General features: G+C 40.9%; 1 protein-coding gene across 2 annotated transcripts in view; it reads right to left on the bottom strand.

Moving 5' to 3' along the window:
- Positions 1-26,852, bottom strand: part of TANGO6 (transport and golgi organization 6 homolog) — a 181,068-nt gene that overhangs the window by 12,874 nt on the left and 141,342 nt on the right. For both annotated transcript variants that reach the window (XM_070451087.1, XM_070451086.1), the window contains exons 16-17: positions 24,905-25,056; positions 17,055-17,168 (exon numbers count right to left, since the gene is read on the bottom strand). In XM_070451087.1, coding sequence (XP_070307188.1) covers positions 17,055-17,168; positions 24,905-25,056 — 266 coding nt within the window. The remainder of the gene's footprint in view (positions 1-17,054; positions 17,169-24,904; positions 25,057-26,852) is intronic.

The raw sequence follows: 26,852 nt of genomic DNA on the forward strand, positions 1-26,852 counted from the left end.
CCTGGTAGTTCAGTTGGTAAAGAATCCGCCTGCAATGCAGGAGACCCCGGTTCGATCTTCCCTGGTGCTGGGAAGATCTCCTGCAGAAGGGACAGGCTCCCCACTCCAGTATTCTTGGGCTTCCCTGGTGGCTCAGCTGGTAAAGAATCTGCCCGCAATGCAGGAGATCTTGGTTTGATCCCTGGGTTGGGAAGATCCTGGGTTCGATCCCTGGGTTGGGAGGGGCTGAAGGAGTGGGAGAGTTAGTATTTAACAGGTACAGGGTTTACGTTTTATGAGACGAAGAGTCCTGCAGAGGGATGCCAGTGGTTGTAGCACAAAAACGTGAACGTACTTAATGCTACTGATGTGCTATGTGTGTCATGTATATTTATTACATTTTTAAAATTACTTATTTATTTGTTGCACTGGGTCTCAGTTGTGGCATTTTCGATCTTTGCTGCGACATGTGGGATCTTTAGTCTTTAGTTGTGGCATGTGAGATCTAGTTCCCTGACCAGGACCCTGCATTTGAAGCACAGACTCTTAGCCCCTGGGCCACCAGAGAAGAGCCTTTACCGCATTTTCATTAAAAAAAAAAAAAAAAAAAAAAAAATATATATATATATATATATATATGATCGGTGTGTTCAGGGGCTGCGTCCTGTTGACAACAGAGGTGAACAAAGAAGTGCAATATCTACGGTGGTCCTGAGCTGATACATAAACTACTATAGAGCCTGGAGAAAGGAGGACTAAATTTGCCTGAGAAATCAGGATAGGCATTTTACAAAGACCAGAACATTTAACATTTAGAGTTCTAAAGGATGAATACAAGTTTATCAGATGGACAGGTTGGGGCAGGAGAAGGCATCTGAGGCACAAGAAACAGTATGGACCAATACGCTGGAGGCAAGAAATAGTACGCTGACTATGTGGGGCTGGTGCAAAGTTCTCAGGGCTCCTGGTTGGGGTGGGGGGGAGTATAGGAGAGAATTATAAAGCCCAGAGGGGGTCCAGATTATAAAGGACCTGCCCATCATGCTAATAAGCCTGGCATTTATCTTAGGGACCACAGGGAACCTTTGAAAAAATGTTAGTTGAGGACAGGTCTTTAGATTTGCATTTCAGAAAGATCTCTTTGGCTGCTCTCTTACCACACTGAGTAACTGAACATCTACTAATCAGGAGAATTAAAACAGTAGAAGTCCCGTGGTGAAGGAAAGAAGTCCTAGGAATCCAGGTCTGTCCCAGTACACTTGTAACAGTTTACCTCTTCCTCAAGTATAATCCCAGGCCTATTCTTCTTAGTTCCTTCAGAACAAACAAGCTGGCAATGAAGCATCCTGGGTTTGACTCAGCTCTCTTCTGTCTGACCTGGGCACCTAAATGTAAACTTTCCTGACTTCAATTTTCTTACCTATAAATAGGGTTATGAGTGTAATTATCTCACAAGGTTGTCAGGGTTCAATGAGATAAAGCATGTGAAGAACTCAGTGCTTGGGATTCCCCTGGTGGTCCAGTGATTAAGAATCACCTTCCAATCCAGGGAATGCAGGTTCAATCCCTGGTCAGGGAACTAAGATCCCACATGCCACAGAGCAACTAAGCCCACATTTCACAACTAAGACCTGACACAGTCACAAAAAAAAAAAAAAAAAAAAAAAGAGCTCAGTGCTTTGCCTGGCATATAGTAGACCCTTAGTACACGTTAGTTACATCATTAAATACTAAACCTCAGAGAACACACAATTTGTTTGGAGCAGATTTGCTAAGAGCAAACACACTGTGGGGTGATGAGCAATGAGCTGGAACAGACCCCAGAGCATTAATCCAAACTGTTATTTTAAGTTACTCCAAAGAGACTACCCTTAGTCAGAACCTCGCCCTTTCAGAGGATGGAGCAAAGATAAGTGGGTTTTGCAACCCAGAGGCCTATCTGATTATTAGCACAATCACTCTTAGAGGAAGAGCAGATTCTCAATCAGGCTGCAGGGCAGGAGGGAAGTCCCAAGCCTCTCATTTCCCAGCCTGCAGCCCCAGAGGTACTGTACCTCTTTCAGTTTTTTTCAGCTCCCTTCCTTTTCAGTTCTGGGTCCATTATGAGAAGTTGCTAGATGGCATAGTCCATGGCTGGCCTATGCTTTTGGCAAGGGCTACAGGAACATGAGGAAGAATAAAAATGAAGCCTGGGCTGTTTCCTGTCTCTGCTCTCTGAACAGTTCACTCTGGCAGGTCCCAGGAGTAGGGCATCTGGGTCCGAGGCTGGTCCCAACACTCTGCTCTCTCTCTCTGTCATTCTCCACGGTAGACAGTAAACCAACACTAAAGAGAGACTCTGGTCTGTTTTCCTTTTGGTTTCCAGGATCCGAAGCTGCCTTCCATTAGCTGTATTCTGTGTAGAAAATGCCCAAGTGACTCAGTTTCTGAGTCCTTCAGATGACAGTCACAGAACCTGTGAGGACAAGTTCGGGAGCTGCACTGCCTGGGTTCATTGACTGGGCTGTAACTTACTATTAAATAGTTGCTGAACAAGTTACTTATCTTCCCTGTCTTAGTTTCCCCATGTATAAAATGGGGATATTAATCATACCTAAGTGGGATCATTATGAAAATTAAATGAATGAATTTAAAGCACTTAAATGTATGTGCTCCCATATAATAAATGCCCAATAAAAATATTTTCACTAGGTTGTATGATACACTGAATTTTTTAAGAATGCAAGTACTATACAAATTGAGAGAAGCTAATATTTTTATTTGTTTGGAATTTTACAGAGAGCAGTTTACCAGTTTGGAAAATCAGGCTACTCAACTTACTTCTCAGTAGCTGGTATAAGAAATTTATTATTGATTTGTATTTGTAGCTCTTACATTCATGATGGTTCTACATAGAAGAGGAACTGAACAGTTCATTGTATCTTTAGAGTTGGCCTAGATATTTCTATATTAAAATATGTTATTATAAAATACTATTCTTTTATTCCTTCTTTATATTATAGTTGAATATTACATTGATTTTTAAATATAGATAGGTTAAGGAGCTATACATTTCATTTCAGGAGGATAAAAAGGGGAACTCTAAAATATTTGTTAAAATAATTTGTTGTAATCAAAGTATGTTGGTTCTGATCTAGAGAAAGGGAACTGACATTGATGTTTCCACATATGATGGTTATCTTGTACTCCAATTCACTTTCATGACATGACCTAAGACACTGTGGATAAAAAGGTGAACCTTGTTCAAGTGGGTGAGAGAATTACACAAGAGGAAGAGGGGGAGATACTATATTCTCACAAGCCCTTGACCAACATAAGCCCCCAAGAATAACTGGAAACAGTGCTAATCCTTCCTGGCATTACCTTTGGAAAATCGTAACCACAGTCTCTTCATGAACTTCATTTCTTCATTCATAAAACAGGATGGTTGGATTATTTTCCAAAGTATGTCCCATGGAACATTACTACTTGGCATGCTTATAATGAAAACAGGGTTCCTTGGTAAATGGCTGAGGAGCTGAGGAAGCTGGTAGTTTTATTTGTCGCAGGACTTCTCAAACCCCTTAACAGGCAAATGTACACAGAATCTCCAGGAGGGGAGTATACAGCAGTACACAGCATTTTCCAAAGTTATTTGACCATGGACACCTCATGTTGAAGGAGCAACTCATGGAGTTAATAAGCAAAGTGAAATTTTTTGTGAATTGTAAATGAAATAGTCTCTAAGGACTTTTCTACCACGAAGATTTCAAAATTCTGTGCTTAAATGACTATCTTCTTAGTGATTTTAGATCAGATTAGGAAGGGTAGGGATAAAGCTATCCTACAGAAAATAAAACAGCTTAAGTCTGATGTAGAAGAGGAAGACAACTCAGGTTCTAACATATGTAAATCTATGTAAATGAGTATGCAGAAGAGGCAGAAAGGGAGCAGTCTTTAAATGTTAGGTCTTCCAAACTGTCACTTATGTTATCACTAGAAAAAGTTGTACACTTATATTTTAGCAGAAACAGTACGGTACTGAGTCCCAATTTTTTCAGTTTTACTTCTTAAATCCATCACTTATGTCATATTGATTTGGCCAAGTTACTGTTGAGGAAATCTACGGGACTATCCCCTACTCCCAGGCACTGGCTCCAGCCTCTTCTCTCACAAATGGCTATGGGGGAGGCTGAACCTCATTTTATACAAATCAGCAACCCCACACGTCCCACTTGGCCCAGGCACGCTGGCTGACCTGGGATGGGTGTCCGGTCTTGGCGGGCACATTATGTTTCTCCCCTGAAATTTTTGCCTTTGAGGCCAGAGAGAGAATATCTCAGTGTTAGATGTAAGATGCCACACTGGGCTACCATCAGTGGTCATGCTGCTGTCAGAACAAAAAGAACTAACAAGGCCACGGCAACAAAAGTTCAGATGCTCGAAAGCAACTGGATGAATCCTAGGGTCATGGTCCTGATTTGCCCAGGTTAGTACAGATTACATCTACTGTGATGCTATAATTATTAATAGTGTCCTCTCAGAAGTGTCCTGGTTTGGATGGCAAATTGATTCTTAAATCTAAGAAGCCCAGAAGCAAGTCTAATGTACCACAGAAACGCAAAAAACTTCAGGAGTTGATGCACTATACTTCTTAACATGGAGATGAACAGAAGCCCTGGTCAGAAGTGTGTATGAGTAGGACTAGGTCCCCTATGCCTCCCACTCTGCACCCAGGTGACTGCCCTCCCCAGCCACAGCAGAAATCTGGAGTGTTATCCTCCTGAGGTCCAATTAGAGAGACTCTGGATAGATGGACGTCAGATAAAGATAAGGATGAGGTTGCTATGCTGAAAACAACAATAATGTGAAAGTCCGCACGCTGAATGGTGAGACTGCCATCCTCTTCCCTCCACCTGTCTTTCAGAACCCTGGCAGCCAGGCTCACATCCTCTAGGAAGGAGACAAGACAGTTCTTCTCTAACCAGACTCAAAGATAAGACTTCAAAATAAGTCGGAATCTCCCAATGAATTGGCCAGATCACCCTCCTATAAAGTCCACCTGTTCATAAGTATTGCCCATGCACACAGAGCATCATGAGCTTTTAAGTGTTCTATTCTTAAATCTTGCAACAGGTTGAGAAAGTAATGGGTCCGGAGAAGAGCAAGAGGATGAAGGGTTGTAGGAGTCATGTGAAGACATTAGAGTACTTGATGTATTTGAAACTTTTAAGAGATTTATAAACGTTTAGCAGAGATTGGGGATGAACTGATCATAGATTTATAGAAAAGGAACAACTATAAACCTGAGACATTTATCAACCTCAGAGAAAGCTGAAACTCATATAAGAAAGGAAATATAATCATATTACATGGCTCAGCTATGGATAACGGTTATAGTCAGAATAATATAAACATTAAATGCTGTACAGTAAAAGTTGTATAGGGAGAATGGGGAAGAGGAATGCATATATTTGTGGGGGGCACACTAACAATAACTAATACATATTGGCTTTTTAGAGCCTATACATTCTAAATACTTTATATAAAGAAGTTCATTTAATTCTCACAGCAACCCTATAAAATGGTACTATTATTATCCCCATTTTATAGATGAGGAAACCAAGGGGACTCAATCTTAGACATTCTAGTCTTAGAGTTCATGCTCTAAGTCTAAGCCACATATACTCTGCTGTTTCATTCCTTCTCACTGCAGGCCAGCTTTTTTATACCTGAGGAACATAATGACTACATCTCACTTGTACATATTAGATCTAGTCAGAAGTCATTAAATGAACTGAAAAAAATCAAGAAATAAGAGTATAAGCATGCTACTTAGAAATGTAAGAGTAAACATTTTAAAAAGCATCTCATTAGTAGGATCTCTGGTTCCTCTGCCTTTTCTAAAACCAACTTGAACATCTGAAGTTCACGGTTCACGTGTTGCTGAAGCCTGGCTTGGAGAATTTTGAGCATTACTTTACCAGCATGTGAGATGAGTGCAATTGTGCGGTAGTTTGAGCATTCTTTGGCATTGCCTTTCTTTGGGATTGGAATGAAAACTGACCTTTTCCAGTCCTGTGGCCACTGCTGAGTTTTCGAAATTTGCTGGCATATTGAGTGCAGCACTTTCACAGCATCATCTTTTAGGATTTGAAATAGCTCAACTGGAATTCCATCACCTCCACTAGCTTTGTTCATAGTGATGCTTCCTAAGGCCCACTTGACTTCACATTCCAGGATGTCTGGCTCTAGGTGAGTGATCACACCATCATAATTATCTGGGTCATGAAGACCTTTTTTGTACAGTTCTTCTGTGATTCTTGCCACCTCTTCTTAATATCCTCTGCTTTTGTTAGGTCCATACCATTTCTGTACTTTATCGAACCCATCTGTGCATGAAATATTCCCTTGGTATCTCTAATTTTCTTGAAGAGATCTCTAGTCTTTCCCATTCTGTTGTTTCCCTCTATTGCCAACATCAGCTGGATCATTGAAAAAGCAAGAGAGTTCCAGAAAAACATCTATTTCTGCTTTATTGACTATGCCAAAGCCTTCGACTGTGTGGATCACAATAAACTGTGGAAAATTCTGAAGGAGATGGGAATACCAGATCACCTGACCTGACTCTTGAGAAACCTGTATGCAGGTCAGGAAGCAACAGTTAGAACTGGACATGGAACAGACTGGTTCCAAACAGGAAAAGGAGTATGTCAAGGCTGTATATTGTCACCCTGCTTATTTAACTTCTTATATGCAGAGTACATCATGAGAAATGCTGGGCTGGAGGAAGCACAAGCTGGAATCAAGATTGCCGGGAGAAATATCAATAACCTCAGATATGCAGATGATACCACCCTTATGGCAAAAAGTGAAGAGGAACTAAAAAACCTCTTGATGAAAGTGAAAGCGGAGAGTGAAAAGGTTGGCTTAAAGCTCAACATTCAGAAAACTAAGATCATGGCATCTGGTCCCATCACTTCATGGCAAATAGACGGGGAAACAGTGGAAACAGTGTCAGACTTTATTTTTTTGAGCTCCAAAATCACTGCAGATGGTGATTACAGCCATGAAATTAAAAGATGCTTACTCCTTGGAAAGAAAGTTATGACCAACCCAGACAGCATATTAAAAAGCAGAGACATTACTTTGCCAACAAAGGTCCATCTAGTCAAGGCTGTGGTTTTTCCAGTGGTCATGTATGGATGTGAGAGTTAGACTGTGAAGAAGGCTGAGCGCCGAAGAATTGATGCTCTTGAACTGTGGTGTAATGGAGAAGACTCGAGAGTCCCTTGGACTGCAAGGAGATTCAACCAGTCCATCCTAAAGGAGATCAGTCCTGGGTGTTCACTGGAAGGACTGATGCTGAAGCTGAAACTCCAATACTTTGGCCACCTCATGCGAAGACTTGACTCATTGGAAAAGACCCTGATGCTGGGAGGGATTGGGGGCAGGAGGAGAAGGGGACAACAGATGGCTGGATGGCATCACCGACTTGATGGACATGAGTTTGCGTAAACTCTGGGAGTTTGTGATGGACAGGGAGGCCTGGCATGCTGCCATTCATGGGGTCGGCAAGAGTTGGACACGACTGAGCGACTGAACTGAACTAATCAGCAGGATACAAGATTAATATACAGAAACCTGTTGCATTTCATTATACTAATAGTGAAATATCAGAAAAGGAAAGTAAAAATCACTCCCCTCTAATATAGTATTGAAAAAAAAATACTTGGGAATAAACCAGACAAAGGAGGTGAAAGACTTATATGCTGAGAACTTTGTAAAACACTGAAAAAGGAAACTGAAAATGATTCAGAAAGATAATCCCTGCTCTTGGATTCTAAATGTTAATATTGTTAAAATGATCATAATACCCAAAGCAATCTACAGATTTAATGTGATCCATATCAAATTACCCACATTTTTCGTAGAACTAGAATAAATAACCTTAAAATTTATATGGAATCCTAGAGACCCAGAATTGCCAAAGCAATTCTAAGGAAAAAGAACAAAGATGGAGGCAAAATCCTTCCAGACTTCAGACATTACTGCAAAGCTACAGTAATCAAAACAGCATGGTATTGGCATAAAAACAGACATATGGATCAATGGAATATAATACAGCCTAGAAATAAACCCAAATCCTATGGTCAATTAATCTTTGACAAGGAGGCAGGGTATACAGTGGAGAAAAGACAGTCTCCTTGACAAGTAATGCTGGGAAAGCAGGATAGTGGCATGCAAGTCAGAACACTTCTTAACACCAACACAAAAATAAATTCAAAATGACTTAACGGCAAATATAAGACATGACACCACAAAACCCTTGAAAGAGAATATAAATAATAAATCTGACATAAATCACATAATCATATTACATGGCTGAGCTACAGATAATAGTTATAGTCATAATAATATAAACACTAAATGCTATACAGTAAAAACTGTATTGTGGTTGTATAAGGAGAATGGGGAAGAGCAATGCATATATTTCTTATGTCAGTCTTCTAAGGCAATAGAAAAAAAAGCAAAAAACTTAAACAACAACAAATGAGCACTAATCAAACTAATAAGCTTTTGAATAGCAAAGGAAACCATAAACAAAAAGAAAACAACCTACAGAAAGGGAGAAAATATTTGCAAACAATGGAACCAACAAGAGCTTTATTTCCCAAATATACAAATAGCTCATGCAACTCAATAACAAAAAGACAAATAACCCACTCAAAAAATAGGGAGAAAATGTAAATAGATATTTCTTCAAAGAAGACACACAGATGGCCAATAGGAATAGGAAAAGATGCTCGACAATGTTAATTATCAGAGGAATCAAATAAAAATTACTAAGTTAAAAAAATACATACCAGTCAGAATGGCCATCATTAAAAACTCCACAAACAATAAATGCTAGAAAGGGTGTGGAGAAAAGGGAACCCTCCTAAACTGCTGATGGGAATGTAAACTGGTACAGCCACTGTGGATAACAGTATGGAAGTTCCTGAAAAACTAAAAATAAAGTTGCCATATGATCCAGTAATCCCATTTATGGGCATATACCTGGGCAAAACCATAATTCGAAAAGATGTATGTTCATTGCAGCACTATTTACAATAGCCAAGACACAGAAGCAATCTAAATGTCCATCAACAGATAAATGAATAAAGAAGATACGGTCACATATATACAATGGAATACTACACAACTATAAAAAGAATGAAGTAATGCCACTTGCAGCAACACAGATAGACCCAGAGATTATATTAAGTGCAATAAGCCAGACAGAGAAAGACAAGTATCATATGATACCACTTAACATGTGGGATCTAAAATACAAGTGAACTTAAACACTCACAGATACAGAAAACAAACATATGGTTGCCAAAATGGACAAAGGGGATGAAGGATAAATGAGGAGTTTGGGATTTGCAAATACAAACTACTCTATACAAAACAGATAAACAATAAGGTCCTACTGTATAGCACAGGGAACTAATATTCAGTATCATGTAATAACCTACAATGAAAAAGAATACATGTAACTGAATCACTGTGCTGTATATCAGAAACTAACTTAACATTGTAAATCAACTACAATAAAATCTAAAATAAATAAAGTACACCACTTTACACCCAGCAGGATGGCTATAAATCTGGTAAATGACAGACAAGAGCTAATGAGAATGTGGAACATTTGAGAATTGTGGAGCAGCACACCTCGTGCTGCTGGTAGAAATAAAAAACGGTGCAGCTGGAGAGCAGTCTGGCAGTTCCTCAGAAAGCTGAACACAGAGCACCACACAACCCAGCAACTCCACTCCTAGGTGTACACCCAAGAAAACTGAAAACACATGTTGCACAAAATCCTGTACACAAATGCTCATAGCAACATTATTTAAAATAGCCGAAAAGTGGAAATAACCCAAATGTCCATCAATGAATGAATGAATGGGTAAACAGATATGCTAGATCCACAGAGTGGAATATTATTCAGCAATAAAAAGTAATGAAATCCGGATACATGATCATCATATGGGTACAAGATCATCATATGGATGATCTTGACCACATTATTCTAAGTGAAAGGAGCAACACAAGGTTGCATATTATGGTTCTTTTTTATATGAAGTATCTAGAAAAGGCAAATCCATAGGCAGAAAGTAGGCTATCCATAGTAGAAATCCATAGGCAGTAGTGGTTGCCATGGGTTGGAGGGGGTCATGGGGGAATAACTGCTAATGAGTACAAAGCTTCTTTTTGGGAGTAATGAAATGCTCTGGATTAAATGGTGGTGATGTTTGCACAACTTAATGAATATACTAAAAACCTTGAACTGTAGACTTTAATTTTACAGATATGAGTTACATCAGTTATATCTCAATTTTAGAAATTATGTCAGAAAAACCTACAAGGTGAGGGGAGACAGGGCTACTGTGCTATTGATGGACAGAGCATGGTCATTTTACCTTCCTTTGGGTCAGCAGCAGTGGCCTTGCATAAGTGTCTTTGTCTGCCTGGACCTGGCCTTGCCTCTCTTCTATTCACCAGCTTCCCTCTGGCTGGGTCTGTCTCCAGCCTGGTCCTACTCTCCTGACAACTTTCCAGCGGCTCTCTCGGACCCTGGCTCAGAGCCTGGGACAAATACACCACTGAAAAATGCCCCTGACAATCTCCAGGGTTATCTAGCTGCAAACCCTTTCTTTAACTCAGGGGTTTCGAGGCATGACTTCTGAATCACTATCCTATGTAGAAATCTTGAGAGATGGTAGAGATCCTTGGAAAAACAAGCATTCATTACTGACTAAACATTTAATTTTTAATGTGTGGGAATGAACATTTGAAAAGTTGTGCTTCTGGTCTGACTGGGTCTTAGGAAGTAAAGAAAGTCATCACAGTTTCTTGGCAACACCTTGCTAGAGGGAAGGGATGAGAACTTGCTATTTACAGAGAAAGTATATGGCTAAACAGGAAATGAAACTTGGTACCAAGTCTCCACTCAATAAACCGCAACATTGCTTTAAACATTCTCAGCATGGGAAATTAAATCAGTGACTGCTTATTGTATATTTTCACATATTACTGGTGTAATTCTTTGCATTAAAAAATAATCTTTATCCACTCTTTGTTTTTAAAAAAGTAAGCAGCATAAGGTTCAGAACAGTAAAGCAGGCTAGAGCACGGGCCTTACAGAAAAGCAGCCAGGGCTTAAACCTCTACCACTCAATACTAGCTGTGTGAGCTTGAGTGGCTTGTTTAACCTCTGAAGGGCTTCCTTTAGCTATCTGTAAAATGGGGGTAACAACACCTACCCCTCAGAGGTCCTGAGGGAATCAAGTGAGACAATACAGCAATGTACTAGCTCAGTGCCTGCTTTATGAGAGCAGACAGCATGATTCTTATTTTGTGGTGCTATATCCACTGCTTCCTTGTGGTAGGCAAGAAAGGGGGAAAACAACAGTGTTGGAGGTTAAATCAAATCCAAACATATAAGTCCTTTCAGTTCAATAACTACAAAGCTTCTAGGCTCTTGTGCATTTTCCCAGTCAAGTTGGTACTAATTACGAGGAGGAATGAGGTGATATATGCAATTATGAGATGCGTGCAGAGTTGAAAGGCTCAACTGCAAAATCTGAGATGACTGAGGGTGAGGGGCTGACATGATAGAAGGTATAAGGTTCTAAAGTTCCAGCCATGAAAGAAATTTCCTATTCATTTGGATTGAATATAAAATTATCTTTGGTGGGTTTTCACTAGTCATTCAACAACCCAGCAAATCTATGGATCAGACATTAGTGGTGGTTATGGTGGTAATGATAATAACAACATCATCCCCACTATAATCCTCACCATTGTTGTCTTTGATATTGAGACACTCCACACAGAACAGGCTTTACTCAAGATGCAACAATAATGAACAAGTGGAGAAGCATGAGCACAAGACAGAAAGGACTATGGGGTCCTGAGGGCCTCTGATGAGTCAGACTTTGTCTTCCAGTCCCCCTGTGTTTGGGTCCTGACGCCCAGTACCTCAGAATGTGACCCCACATTATTTGGAAACAGACTGGGAGTGATACGATTAGTTAAGATAAGGTCATACTGGAGCAGGGTGGGCTTCTGACCCAAAAATGACTGGTGTCCTTATAAGAAGAAAGCCATGTAATGACATAGAGGGAGCATGTAGACCACCACAGAGGCAGAGACTGGAATAAAGCAGTGTCAAGCCAGTAAACACGCAGGATTGCTGGCAAACCACTGGAGGCTGAGGAGAAGCAAGGAAGAATTTCCCAATTGACCTCGGAGAGAGCACAGTCCACCTTGATTTTACACTTCTGGCCTCCAGAACTACAGGACAGTAAGTATTTTACTTCATTATATTATTTTAAAATAATTTCATTTTATATTTTTTTGGCTGTGTCATGTGGCATGTGGGATTCTAGTTTTCTCACTAGGGATCAAACCCATGACCCCCTGCAGTGGAAGCACAGAGTCCCGACCACTGCACCACCCTGGGGAGTCTCAAGGCAGTAAAGTTTTGTTGTTTTAAGCCACCCCATTTGAGGTACTTGTTATGGTTGCCCTAAGAAACTGATACAGGGCCTCAGAGGATTTTTTCTCTAAGATTGAAATGGGGCAACATCAAGAAGAATGTCTAAGAGTGAGTCAGAGGGAAGTGTCTGTGGGGGATACAACATACTTTAAAACCCCTCTATGCCTCTGTCTCCAGGACATCATAAACAATGTCCCAAAATGCTGAATTCCTATTAAATGCCTTTTATTAATATTATCAATAGGTAAACACCTAAGCCCAGGCCAGTAGTGGATGACTGACAGAACTCCTGCCTTGTTCAACTGGCAGTGGCGTTATGCTCCCAGGAAGGGGTGATACTCCTTAATTTCAGTCTTCAAAGGGCTCTCCCCAGCTCTTTTTCAAAGTTTACAAAGGAATAATTATTACCTGGATCTAAGTCATTTTTATATAAATGTTCTTTTCATTTGCTCCTCATATGGAACCTCTGATTTGTTAAAAGGAGTAGTGTCTGTGGAACCAGCTCTGGGAAGGAAACTGGGCTCGTTTAACTGCACCCATAGCACCAAAAAACCCCACAACAACTGTCAAGATAATTTTGGGGATAAAGCAAAGCCAATAAAATGCAGAAAAGATTCCATGTAGTCTGTCAGTTCACTTATAACCTGCTGCGTCAGAGACTGTCACATCCCCCTTGGGTTCTACTTCTCAGTCTGGACAGACAGGCACAAGGTGAACCCAAGACACATTTGCTAATCTTTTGGATGAACCATGTATGACTGCTGTCATTAAAAAAAAAAATAACATCATACACAAATCTTTTCTAAGCCTTGGTTTTTGCCTTCTCTCTCACAAAAAAGTAGGAGAGCAACTTCCAACTGCACAAAAGTGAGTGAACCCACTATTCCTAATGTGACTGGGAACAGACTGCTAGTATCAGAGTCCAACACTGGACTCAAAAGAAGAAATTAAAAACCATTCCTGGGACTTCTCTGGTGGTCTGCTGGCTAAGACTCTGTGCTCCCAATGCAGGGGGCCTGGGTTTAATCCCTGGTTGGGGAACTAGGTCCCACAAGCTGCAACTAAGACCCGGCACAACCAAACAAATAAATAAATATTTAAAAAAAATTCCTGGGTGGAGGCCTGGATTTGGCTCTGAACCTGACTCAACCATCAATTAACAATTAATCTCCAACTCTTCTCCCTGAAGATGCTTCCAGATTTTGCTTATTTCTGAAGACACAAGATGGTGTTGAGGGTTGGTTGTCATCTTGAAGGAATAAATTCTAAAGCTGACTTACTTATCTCCCATTAGAGTATAGATTATTCTTTTGTCACTTAAAATTAGGGGCTAGAAGGAAGAAATGGTATGTGCTATAATTACTTTTTAATGTTAAAAAACAAGGGAGAAAGTTTCAATATTAAAATGTCACCATACTTAGTCACTACAAACCTGTGTGCAAAGTTCTAAAGTATTTCATAGTTGTTTTGTTTTTTTTTTTTTTTTTCTTTTTTCTGACCACAACACGCAGGATCTTAGTTTCCTGACCAGGGATCAAACCCATGCGGCTCGAACTCGTGCCCCCTGAAGTGGAAGTGCACTGTCTTAACTACTGGACTGCCAGGGAAGGCCCTCACAGTTCTTCTAAGTCAACTTTCAGTGAACTATGCAGAGGACTGTGGTATCAGTTACCTACATAAATCTAGAACTATGGTCAACCCCAAATCATTCATTCTTAAGATACTCAACCTCTTCCCCAGTGTATATATAGTTGATTCTTGTTATTCGTAATATTAATAATTATGTTCTATAGAATTGTGTGAACACTGAATTAACAGATCCTGAATACTGAACTATTGCTCCTAAGGGAAATACACATTCAGGATTCTGAGAGCCTCTGGTCACACCAAATCACTCATTCAAAAATCTTTAAAAGGGCTTTCCTAGTGGCTCAGTGGTAAAGAAGCCAACTGCCAATGCAGGAGACGAGGCTATGACCCTTGAGGGAAGATCCCCTGGGGAAGGAAATGGCAACCCACTCCAGTATTCTTGCCTGGAAAATTCCATGGACAGAGGGCTTCAGTACGTGGGGTCACAAAAGAACTGAACATGACTTAGCAATTGAGCACATATGCACCCCTAATGCACTGCATGCCTCCCACATACAACTGGTAGGCTGTTGCTTAGCCATTACTGTTCCAATTATTCATTACTGTCTTTGGAATGAATGAATGTCCTAATAATATGGATGTGCTAAACATCTACAATTCTCAGAATAAACAAGTCACCTTGCAAAGACTTAACTTGGGGAGAGTTGGAGAATTAGGCACAATTTTCCCATGCTGTCTCTCGTCTCATAATTTCCATGATAAGGAGGGCTGTTCTTAACCCTGAGGCCAACAGAAAGCACAGGTATAAACATATCTCTTCTCCTTGGTATTCCTTGTAAATTCAATTTTCAGCAAAGGTAAGGCAGAATTAGCTTATAAAGGGGGTTCCCTTCTGGCTGCAGGTTATACTTGAGAATGAGTAAATAAATAGATATGATCATAAGGCCAAAACAAGGCTAAGCAGAGAAAGTGTTTCATTAAGAAAGAGAAGGCTATATTTCCCTCCAAAGTGGCTATTCTAGCTACGTATAAATGGGAAAAAGGTAAAAGCTACCCCATCGGTGGGGGTGGTAATGTCTTCCTTCTCTGATTCCAGTCTATCTCCTGATCTTCTGGACCTCCACTTCTTACTGGACTCTGCTTTCTATTCAAGCTGCCAGGACCACAGTTTGTAGGCCGGCACATCCACGAGAAACAGAGAATTCACTGAAACCTAGGATTATCTTTTGGCACTCTGCAGCTTGAGAGACAGTGATTAAGAGGAAACAAAACAAAACAAAACTTCACCAACAAAGTGGCATTTTCATTTCAGCTGTTCCTGGGGGCAAAACAGAGCAGTGAAGAAAATCTTAGATTGAAAGCTCTGCGGTTATCTCCGCTTCTCATTAAAGTGTCCCTGATGATAATCACACCTACGATTACAAGACTTAACACACCTGGTCTCAAGGGCGCACCAGGAAGAGAAATTGTACACTCATCTCATCTCATCTCGTTTACTTTATTCACTGAGTAAGCACAATTTATAAATTTCAGTGAGTACAGACTGGAGACAGTTTGGAGAACAGAAGTTTTTCATTCACATGGCTTTTTGAAAGTGACACAAACCTTCCATGGCTACAAATTATTTCCGTGCTGGTGAGACAAGCAGTGTTGCTTTCAGTGGCTACATACAGATGTGAAAAAATCTGGACAGCGTTTCTATTTCTTCTTGCACTTAACTAACCAGACATTTGCCATGCTACACACATACACACACACTTTCTCTCTCTCTCTCACTGAGTAAGGATGTGCGCACTTACAGAGTTTTTAAGATTTAGTTTAATAGTGTTGTGACTCAATTTTTAAAATAAATTTTTATTTTGACATAATTTTAGATTTACAGAAAAGCTGCAAAGACAATACAGAGGATTCCTGTATACTCCTTACCCAGTTTCCTCTGTTGTTAACAACTTACATAACAATGCTATATTTGTCAAGAGTTTCGTAGATTTTGACAGTGGGTAAAAAAAATACTGACTTTTTAAATTCCATTTTGTACAGCAGATTCTCAACAAGAACAGTGAGTACCCTAAAACCATTATCTGAAATGTCAAGTTATGATCTCTCCGTCCCCCACTCCAATCAAGGTCCTAGATAAAATAACTGGGGGATAACTAATGCTTGTACAAAAATGGTGTCAGGAACTCGATTTGGCAAAATTCTAGCATGAACAAAGCCAAGTGTCTGACAAAACACTTTCCTAATGGCTTCACTGACACTTGGTTAAATACTGATGTGTCGGCCATAGACAAGCATTGTGGATGCCAGGAAGTGAATTATTAATGCACACTCTCTTTATAAAGTCAACTGGGAATGTGTTTCCAATAAAATCAAGCAGAAAATTAATTTAGAGGTCATTCATTCTCAGCACACACGTGAACAGATATACTTTCTTCCAAGACTGGCCACACACTGGGGAGAAATCCAGCCAAACCCATTTGGAGGAATAAAAGTTTAATTTATGCAACGACTAAAATCTCATGGATTGCACTCACAGCTAGAAAGGAGACATTTGAAATGAAGCCCTTTAGTGATTCCATATGAACAATGAAATGAGTCAGGAAGACAAATCACTCAAGTTCACACTATAAAAAGCAGGCTTGGTGCGGTCCACAGCTCACCCTGGAACCTGTCCCTCTGATGGGAATGCTGGGGCCCAGGACCTCAACCTATAAATTTGCGTCCTGGTTTTTCTGGAGGTTAGGATGCAGTTTGCCTAATGTGATACAGAGAAAACGAGACTCTTACTGAAGATGCAAACAACAGAATTTTCCTGCTATAAAAGTCCCTGCTGACTTGATTCATCTGTATGAATTCGCCCAGGAAAAAGGTTGCAGGCCTGTCCTGGTGAAAGGAAGACTGATGAACAGATAAAGAACAAAGAGGGAGGGGATTTGCAAATGGTGAGAGACTGATTTACCTCAGTGGCCTTCTGGCTGAGTCCCCGAAGCAGCAGCACAATCACGTGGATGGCAGCTCTCCGCACCTGGACTTCACGGTCTGTTTTCGCCACAGCAATCAGACAAGCTGTTACCTAAGAGGGTGAGGGAAGAAGAAGTCAATAAAAATCAGAGTTGCACAATTACCTAAAGGCCTTCAACTGTGTTCCACTTTCTATACATTCATTGCAAAAATCTGGCTTAGCCAGGGGTGGACTGCGTCCTCATTCTCCATGAAAAGGGAGAGATGTAGTGATGGAGACCTTGATTTAGTCTGGCTTTTCTGGAAAGGGGCAAAATCTGGTTTGGAATTCAGGAGGGAGATTTGGGAGTGGGAAGGAAATATATGTGCATATAATAAAGGCATGGTCAGAGGTAAATTTCTCCTCCAAAGTGGGAGGAACTGTTACCTGCCCCACTTTGGGGACATCAAGTCGAAGAAAGAAAAACTGATCTGAAACACAGTGGTGTATAGGGATGTGAGGACCTTGAAGACTGACTCAAGCAGGCTTTCGAGTTCAAGGCCTGGCATGAGGATCAATGTGCCAACTGATGAAATTTTCAGTCCAGGGATAGAGAAATACATAAATATTCAAACTGATATTCTAGCGTGTCCAGATACCCCATCCTACAAGTCCAGTGTATGGCCCATGGGCGTTACAAGGGGTCAGTTTCTGAGACTCCCTGCCTGGGCATCTTCACTTGTGGAATGGGTCTTTTAGTGTTTATTTACTTTAAAAGACAGTTCTATAACAGAAAAGACTTGGGAATTATTTGCAAAACATGGTATAAGATATATAGTAATAATTATACGTCATAAAATGAAAAATTTCTATACCTTGTACCAGCCATCCTGCTCCCACCCTGCTCCCGGTAGGCACAACAAAAATATTCTAAAACCTCTGTAAAAAGATACCACTAGAAACAGCAGGAATGATCCTTTATGAGGTATCTGTGCAAGATCGAGAAAGAAAAAACAAACATTTTGGAGTGTAACCAATGACAGCAAAAATCTGAAGGTAAGTCTAAATTATTCACTTGGTTTCTTACATACTTTGTTATGTGATTTACTGTGTGAGTGTATATCTTGGCCAACTGGTAGGATTACTAACCATGATAAGAAAATAGCCAGATTGTGTGCTTGGGAACATGTATAAATACATATTACATTTAAAGAATGGTTTTTTAAAAAGGTTTAAAAAAAGCATGTAGGCACAAATGAGGAAATAGCTTGTGCAGAAATTTTAACTATGCAGGTTGTATTTTTCACAGCTTTCAAACAGTTGGGCATAGTTCAAAGTGTCTAATTAATCAGCGATGGCAAAGGGATTAGAAGAAGTAGCTTGTTCTTAAATATAATTGCATCTGTGATGTACTGGCATTTAATCAAGTTGTACATCTATTAGACAAGCCTGACGCTTACAAGTGAAGGGAAATCCCAGAAAAACTCAACTCTTTGGGGACTGTTTCTCAATAAGACTCAGCAAACTGCTTTTGCTTTTCACCTGGGACCCCAACCCAATGCCATCAGTGGCTTCCATGCCTCTGGCATTAACGGTAGAAGCAATTCAGTCCTCGGAGGAGTCCCTTGGGTGACCTCCAAAAAGGCAACAGTATAATAGGTACCTCCACTTGCAGGCTTAGTATTTATGAGGTAAGAGCTGAAATCAGAGAACAAGTTGGAGCTAGGTCTGAGGCCTTCCTGACACATAAAAGTTTAGCTTATTCAGTCTGATAACTGAAGTATGAAAGCCAGCCCAGGCCCACGTAATACACAGACTCTCCAAAGCCTTTTGCCTGCTTCCTTCAAGGTTTGGTTCTGGCCCACATTTGGAGGACAAAAGCCTCCTGGCCTGGAACCCCGCCTGGTCCAACACTTCTGCCGCAAGGCTCAGTGTAGAATCAGCTCTGACTGTCAGGCATTTAGTCCACAGTCAGGACAGGCAAAAGCATCTTGACTGGAAAAGGGCTTCTGCTGTAAGGCCAGCCCTTGAATCCCTGTGCCACCTTAAAGACGTGACTGGGAGGAGGCGGTTACTTTTCACAACTTGCTGAGATCAGCCGTAATGGCCTCCTGCTCTTGGTGACTTATGACCAGACTGCACCAAGCCCATCTGCAATTAGCCACTCAGGACAGTCAGGCAGAGGTCTGTGACCAGAAGTATTTCTGGACCTTCCTCAACACCTTCATCACAGTACCAAATCCCATGACATGTATACAATGTTCGGTTGTGCAAAATGTCTTTTTAAGGCATCAGAATTTTAATACGGTCTTGCACATACCATCAAAAGATACAAACAGCTTCTTCCGTTCAGGTCAAGCTCCTATAACCAACTCGGAATGCTGTCCTTCAGCAGGCCAGTGGGGCAGACTCCTCGTCAAACACTACAAGCAGGGAAGATGCCTGGCCGCTCTCTTCCATCTGGCCAGTCTGAACAAGTCACTCTCATGGCTGGTCGCTCTCACCTCCAGCCCCAAGGACATATTTAACACTGCCTTCCACCCCACTAAAAGCTTTGGAGAACAGATAGATGATGTAAGGTCTTTACTAATTTATGAATTGGGATAGTATTTCTCTTCTAAGTCTTTCCAAAGGGCAGAAACCCATTCCATGGTATCTTCATGTCACCTGCCCTAAGGGCCAATACACCTATTCTAATAAACCAAACTATGGAAGGATTTTTTTTTTTTTTATTGGCTAAACTATGTAAATCATCTCCACTTCTGAAAGCCAAGCAGAGAGAAAAACAACAATCGCTTTGGAAATGTTAAAGGTCAGTTTAACCAATTTGACACCTGTTAGGAGCCAACAGAAATATGGAAAAATATCACTCCCCAAATAGCTGGCACACACCAGGCATAATCAGAACTATATAAATAAAGATAAAACAAATGGCAAGAGGGCCAAAAATCAACTTTTGAAAATTTCAGAAGAGAGGTAGCAGGGTTCAGGTATCAAGAAAGCATGATTTCAACTTTCCAACAGCACCTTCCTCCCCTTTCCCAAAACTTCCTCTGTTAAAACCCAGTCAGTCTGCTAACTTGTTCAATACTAAATCATTTGTCTTTCTGTCAACTAAGAAGCTTTAAGGTGGGACAGAGTGAGAGAGTAGCACTGACATAAATATACTATCATATGTAAAACAGCTAACAGGGAGCTACTGTCTAGTACAGGGATCTCAACTCGGTGCTCTATGATGACCAAGAGGGATGGGTGGGATGGAGGCGAATGTGGGAGGAGGCTCAAGAGGGAGGAGACACATGCGTGCATACAGCTGATGCACGTGCTATGGCAGAAGCCAACACAACACTGTAAAGCAATTATTCCCTAATTAAGAATAAATAAAAATAATCTTGCAATTGAAAAAAAAAAAGAAACTTTAATAGCCAGGCAGGATGCCTCTAATTCCCACATGTTCTGCTTGCTCACTTAATCTGATGAGAAACAGAACCGTGGTGGCTCTGTTCGCTTCCTTGAGGTTTCCCAGGACATCTACATGAGCCCTCATCTCAGTGCTTATGCTATTATCAAGGAAACAGCACTGATGGTGACAAATCTGGTCATCAAATCAAATCATTCAGTGGAATCAGAGGTGACAGCTCTGTATCACCCTTCAAAGCCCGAGTTTGTGGAATTCTGGGCACCACCTTACAAGTGGCTTGCTCCTGTACTTGTCACCTGGGGCACATCTTATTTGCTGTTCTGAGGATGGGCCTCTCACTGCAGTTCGCTTAAATCATATTTACTTTTCATGGAGAATGATAAAGATGAAAGAGACTATCAAGATTTGGTTTCAAGCAACACAGTTTTTGACAAGAACAAGGAGAAATTGGGGAAAAAATAATAATGGTTTCCAGACAGGTTAAATCTTGACATCAACAGAGAGGAAAAACCTGAATTCCCAGTAGAGGCTGTGAAAGGGCTGGTCCTTTCAAATCCTTTTATGTTCCTTCCCTACTTGTAAGCAGTGTCATGGCATAGACAGTACCCAAGTCTGGACTACCCAACGGGTTGGACAACTTTGTTCAGAAGCCCGAGATCCATAGCTATGACCCCTGGATCAGATCACGTTAGAAGTGCCTATGAAGGCTGGTTTGTTCAATTTTATATCAAAACAGGTTATACTTCCCCTTTCCTCTGCCTGCCTAACGCTTGATCAATGTGACTTCCTTGCTGCCCCGACAGGCCTACCTGAGGGTCCCAGCTCGGTGTTCCCTCAAGACCTTGGGCTTGTCACAGGATATCACTCTATTCCACTATTTATTCCCGTGTGCCACAGTCTACTGAGATTTCCTTGGGGGAAGAGATTGGGTCCTTTGTCTCCTTTCATATACCTGACACACGACAAACACCCATGAAGAAGAATTCCTTCAGTCTGCAGCCAAAGACACATTTCCCCAGAGTTAAAAGTTCCTTCTCCACTAGTACATGCTGAGGTCAAGCATTTCTGAGACTACAAAAGACTTCAAGAGCTTTCATGAGACAGTGAAAAAACTGTTGGAGAAGACACAACAAACTTTTAAAATAAATTAGATAGGACTTCCCTGGTGGTCCAGTGGATAAAAATCTGTCTGCCAACAAAGGGGAGGCTGGCTCAATCCCTGGCTGGGAAGATCCGACATGCCGCAAGGCGACTGAAGCCTGTGTGCCACAGCCACACTCTAGAGCCTGTGGCTGCAAGAAGAGAAGTCACTGCAATGAGAACCCTGTGCACTGCAACGGAGAGCAGCCCCTGCTTACCGCAACTAGAGACATAGGCAGCAATGAAGACTTAGCACAGCCAAAAATAAATAAATAATTAAAAAAAATAAGTTAGACAATTTCATTCCTCTGCTCTGGTTACCCATCTCACTCACAGTAAAAGTCAAACCCAGAAGGCCCTCTCCCCATGTATCTGCCAGGATCTGCTCCTGCTCCTGCTTCTTCACATGTGCTTAAGTCACTCATCACTGAAGCTTTCCTTATTCATCCTGGTTCACAGATTCACATATAATAGCAAAGTCCCTCCATCCCCTTGCCTGACTAGATTCATCTCCACTTACTCCATCTGACACAGTACATATTTGTTTGTTCACTTGCTTGTCACCCAACTGTCCTCTTTAGAATGTCAGCTTCATGAGGACAGAAACTCCGTTCTGTTCAGAGATGGATCCCAAGCATGTGGCTTGGCTCCAGTCTCATAACTGGCACAAAGTAAGTGCTCAGAAAGTATTTATCAAATGAAAAACAAATGAATGAACAACTACAAAAAAACCCAGGCCAAATCTCCCACTTATTTGATGTGAATGGACAAGAGTAACCTGACTACAGGAGGACCCAGTGGCTGAAATACGAAGACTGTCAGGTGTCCAAGCATGTTCAAACTTGCAGTCCACCCAAAGCAGCTGGTTTGGCACTGATGACACAGCAGGCATGGGGCACTACATAAGAAGGAGCATCTAAAAACAGACAGGAATTATGTGGGATGGAAACACCTGGTTTTTCAAATCAGAGGGAATACATTGTCTTCTGAAGTTTCATTGCCAAAAGCAAGTGCTGTTAAAACAAAACTGCATGACCCTTCCTGTCAGGAGCTTTTCTCATATGGCAACTCTCCTTCTTTTTCAAGGGCACAAAGCAATCTTATAAACAAAATGAAAACATTCATTGAGAGACAATACAGAGGAGTCGTTAAGAGCGCAGGTTCAGGAACCGAATGCCTGCATTCAAATCCCAGCCTGGCATGACCTTGGCAACGAATTTAATCTCTCTAATTTTATTTATTTACTTAGGCTGTGTCGGGTCTTAGCTGCAAGTGCATGGGCTGTTCGTTGTGGCATGCTGGCTCAGCTGCCCCGCAGCACATGGGGTCTTAGTTCTCCAATCAGGGATTGAAACTGCATCCCCTGCATTGAAAGGTGGATTCTTAACCACTAGACCACCAGGGAAGTCCCTAACATACTATATATTTTAACAAGTATATCATTTATTGTCTGTCTCCTCTCACTAGAACATCCCATCCAAGATGATGGGAGTCAATGTCTATTTCAAAGAATGATAGATATCCAGAATGTTATTTAGCATATATGCTGTTTGGCTCTCAATAGCAATTGCTGAATGAATCACTGTATACTGTATCTAAGCATATACATTATCCCTAGATCCTTGTAACAATCCTGCATTATAGATATTTTAATCCCATTTTCTAGGTCAGGAAACCAAGCTCAGAATCTAAGTCATCTGACCAAGTGAACACACAGGTAAGTGGGTGGTAGGGTGGGGCCTCATTTATTCCCATCCCCAAGTATGCTTGGAAATTTGGTTCTCTTCCAACAGGTCAGGGGGCTCTCCAGAAAGATGACACTATTTTTTCTTTGACACTTCTTAAATGTTGCAAACCCCGCTTTGGCACAATCTTTCTAATTAACCAAACCAAGAAATTTCTCTAACACTTTCAACAGGAAAAGATACGCCATCAGCATGTTACAGTTTCCTTAAGAGAAGAAAGGAAAGATGAAACTAGGAACTCAAAAAGAAGTATGGTCTCAGTTTCTGGGTTCAGAGAAGATCATGATGTCAAGCTTAGTTTGAGTTCATTGGTTTTAGAAAATGTATGGGATATGGTCAAATCTGAACTGATTCACTTGGAGATCTGGATGAAATTTTTATTCAGGTCATATATTGTACTGTTAGTCGTTCAGTCATGCCCAACTCTTTGCAACTCCATAGACTGTAGCTCACCAGGCTCCTGTGGGCTTCTCTGTTCATGGGATTCTCCAGGTAAGAATGGGAATACTCCATTCCCCATGGAATTGGTTGCCATGCCCTGCTCCAGAGGATCTTCCCGACCCAGCGATCAAACCTGGTTCTCCTGCACTGCAGGCAGATTCTTTACTGTGAGCTACAGGGAAGTACCTATTCAGCTCATGGCTATGTTCAAGAAAATTGGGGGATGCTCCCACAACTCTAAATATACTAAAAACCATTGAATTGTACTCTTTAAGTAGGTGGATTAGGTACAGTATGTGAACTCTATCTCTGTTATTAGGAATAATAGTATTTGGGTTTGGTTCAGATCATGGTCCAGGAGTTTTTTTTCAGTTCAGGGTTTATGGTTCAGTTTGGATTGAGTCACATGATCAGATCAAATAAACGGAGTAAAAAATACGGGAGCCATTTCAATACTGCACCCAGAATATTTATAACAGACTGAAATCTTTAGCTGATATAACAAAACAGAGCTGCAAAGTCCTTAACTGTTACAAGTTAATAGACTAAACAGTAAGAGAGTGCAAAGTGCCATCTATAAATAGTAAAAATCAGATGCCCAATGGTTCATGTGTATTAGCATACTGAAAGATTTTAAGTTGGTAAAAATCATTGTTTTTAAGTTATTAAAAACTTAAATACAAAGGGGCTTCCCTGGTGATCCAGTAATTAAGAATCCGCCTGGCAACGCAGGATATCTTCGACCAGTGAGGGCCAATTAGAATATGTATTTGCCTGAGATGTTTCTGTGAACAAAGATGACACTCATAGGTAGCCCAGAGATCTAGGGCAAAGTTCTTTTTGCCCTTCCTCAAAGTTTCTTCTGTTCTGTTTCCTTGGAATATTTACAGTATATCCCCTTTTATGGCTTAAAGTAGGTTAAGATGACATCCTGTCACTTGCAATTAAAAAACTCTTACTAATACAACTTTCAACATACATACGAGACTATCAAGGCTGAGGGAGGTTAAATGACTTTCTAGATCTAGAAAAAGAACACATGTCTCCTAACTCCCGGGGCCAAGCTACATTATAGGTCCAAGTGAAAACAAGCTATAGAGAAAGGAATCAATCTGCAATACCTCATGAACCACGGAGCCCAGCATAAAGTCCAGCCTCTGGCACAGCTCTCCAAGGTTGGACAGGCTGCTGGCCCTGTGAGCACTATCCGGATCTCTTGCTCCTCTGAGGAAGGTGTGGATTAAAGGTTCTCGGTACTTTGAGACCATGTCCCCTGTAGCAAAAGGGAAGAAATCACAGTCTTGTAAAACAAACTTTCAGCTACTTAAAGAAGGAATAATACATCACCATTGAACAGTGTATGGTGTTTTATGCTTTTCAAATTACTTGTATAACCATTAAAGAATCATATCTGGAAGAATAACGCTAGGGAAAACATGCATGATGAATTATTTTGTGAAAAAGCAATTTATATATATATATGAAAGAAAAATGTATATATCATAAGTATACAGCTTAATACACTCTCACAAATTCAATACAACTCTCGCAGTTAAACAAATAGCAAGTTTGGTCCTAGGCTAGACCCCGGTCATCAGCCTAGTACTTTTCTTACATTATCACCCTACCTACTCAAGCAAAGTGAGTGAAAGACAATCAAGGCATTTTGGATCCTTGTCAAGGAAAGCTCGATGATTTATTTATTGAGAGACCTACTATGTGCTAAGCACAGTTGCTAATAGTTGGGATACACCTGTGAACAAAAGAAAGAGTTTCCATTGCAGTAAACTATACAGTAGGTTAGAAGGTAATAAATGCCATGAGGGGCAGCAGGAGAAAAGCAGGGTAAAAATATCAGAAGGAACGAGGATGATGGCAGATTTGTTTTTATTTTATTATTACTATTTTTTTGCATGCAGTATCTTAGTTCCCCAAGCAAGGATTGAACCTCTGCCTCCTGTGGTGGAAGCACAAAGTCTTAACCACTGCACCACCAGGGAAGTCCCAGACTTCGTTGAGTTGGTTGAGACATTTAGTCAAAGGCTAGAAGGTGAGGCTGTCTCCATGTGGATATGGTGGGGAGCAGCACATCAGGAAGAGGGAACAGCCAGTGTAAAACCCCTGCGGAGGAGCATCAAGAAGGCCCAAGATGGGACTTCCCTGGAAATCCTGGCTAAAACTGTGCGCTTCTAATGCAAGGGGCCTGGTCAGGAAACTAGATCCTGCATGCTGCAACCAGCCAAATAAATAAATTAAATATTTTTTTTTTTAAAAAAAGAGAAAGCCCAAGAGGAGACTAGAGGGGAGATGGTAAGGGCAGGTGGTGGTGCAAATCTTGCAAGGCTTTATAGACCTCTGTAAGGACTTGGACTTTTTCAGAGTAAAATGAGAGGCCTTTGGAGGATTTTGAGCAAAAAAGTACAAAAAGATCACTCTGGCTGCAGTGCTAAGAACGCACCTTAGTGTATGTGAGTGTGTATGTCTTGTGGAAACAGGGTACAAATCAGGAAGCTGCTTGAGAGAGAATGGTAACTTGAGGAGAGGGGGTGAGAAAGATTCTGCTTATTTTCTAAAGATTGTACCATGACTTTCGGATGACTCCAATGATGACTCCTAGGATTTTTGCTTTTGCATGGTAGAATGAAGTTACTACCAACTAAGATGGGAAAGGCTCCAAGTAAATCAAGTTTGGGGCAGAAGGAAAAGTCAGAATTCAGTTTTAATATGTTGAGCAAGTAGTAGAAGATATACAGAGTGTTCAGAAAAGAGAAGTCTGGGTTGAAGATATACATTTTTGAGTCAAGGGAATGTAGATGATACTTAAAACCTTGAAACTAGATATATTATCAAGGGAGTGAGTTTAGGTAGGGAAGAGAAGTAGACCAAGGACCAAATCTGTATGCTTCCTTCAACCCTAAGTCTGGGATGAGTCTGGGAAGGGAAGAACCAGCAAAGGAGATTAAAAAGAAATAACCAGCCACATAGGAGGAAAATTAGCCTGGTATCCTAGAAATTAAGAGAAGAAAGTCTATCAGAGAGGAAAGAATGGTCTGCATTAAATGCTGCTAA

The sequence above is a fragment of the Odocoileus virginianus genome, chromosome 20 (assembly GCF_023699985.2).
Source record: "Odocoileus virginianus isolate 20LAN1187 ecotype Illinois chromosome 20, Ovbor_1.2, whole genome shotgun sequence".
Taxonomy (NCBI): Eukaryota; Metazoa; Chordata; class Mammalia; order Artiodactyla; family Cervidae; genus Odocoileus; species Odocoileus virginianus.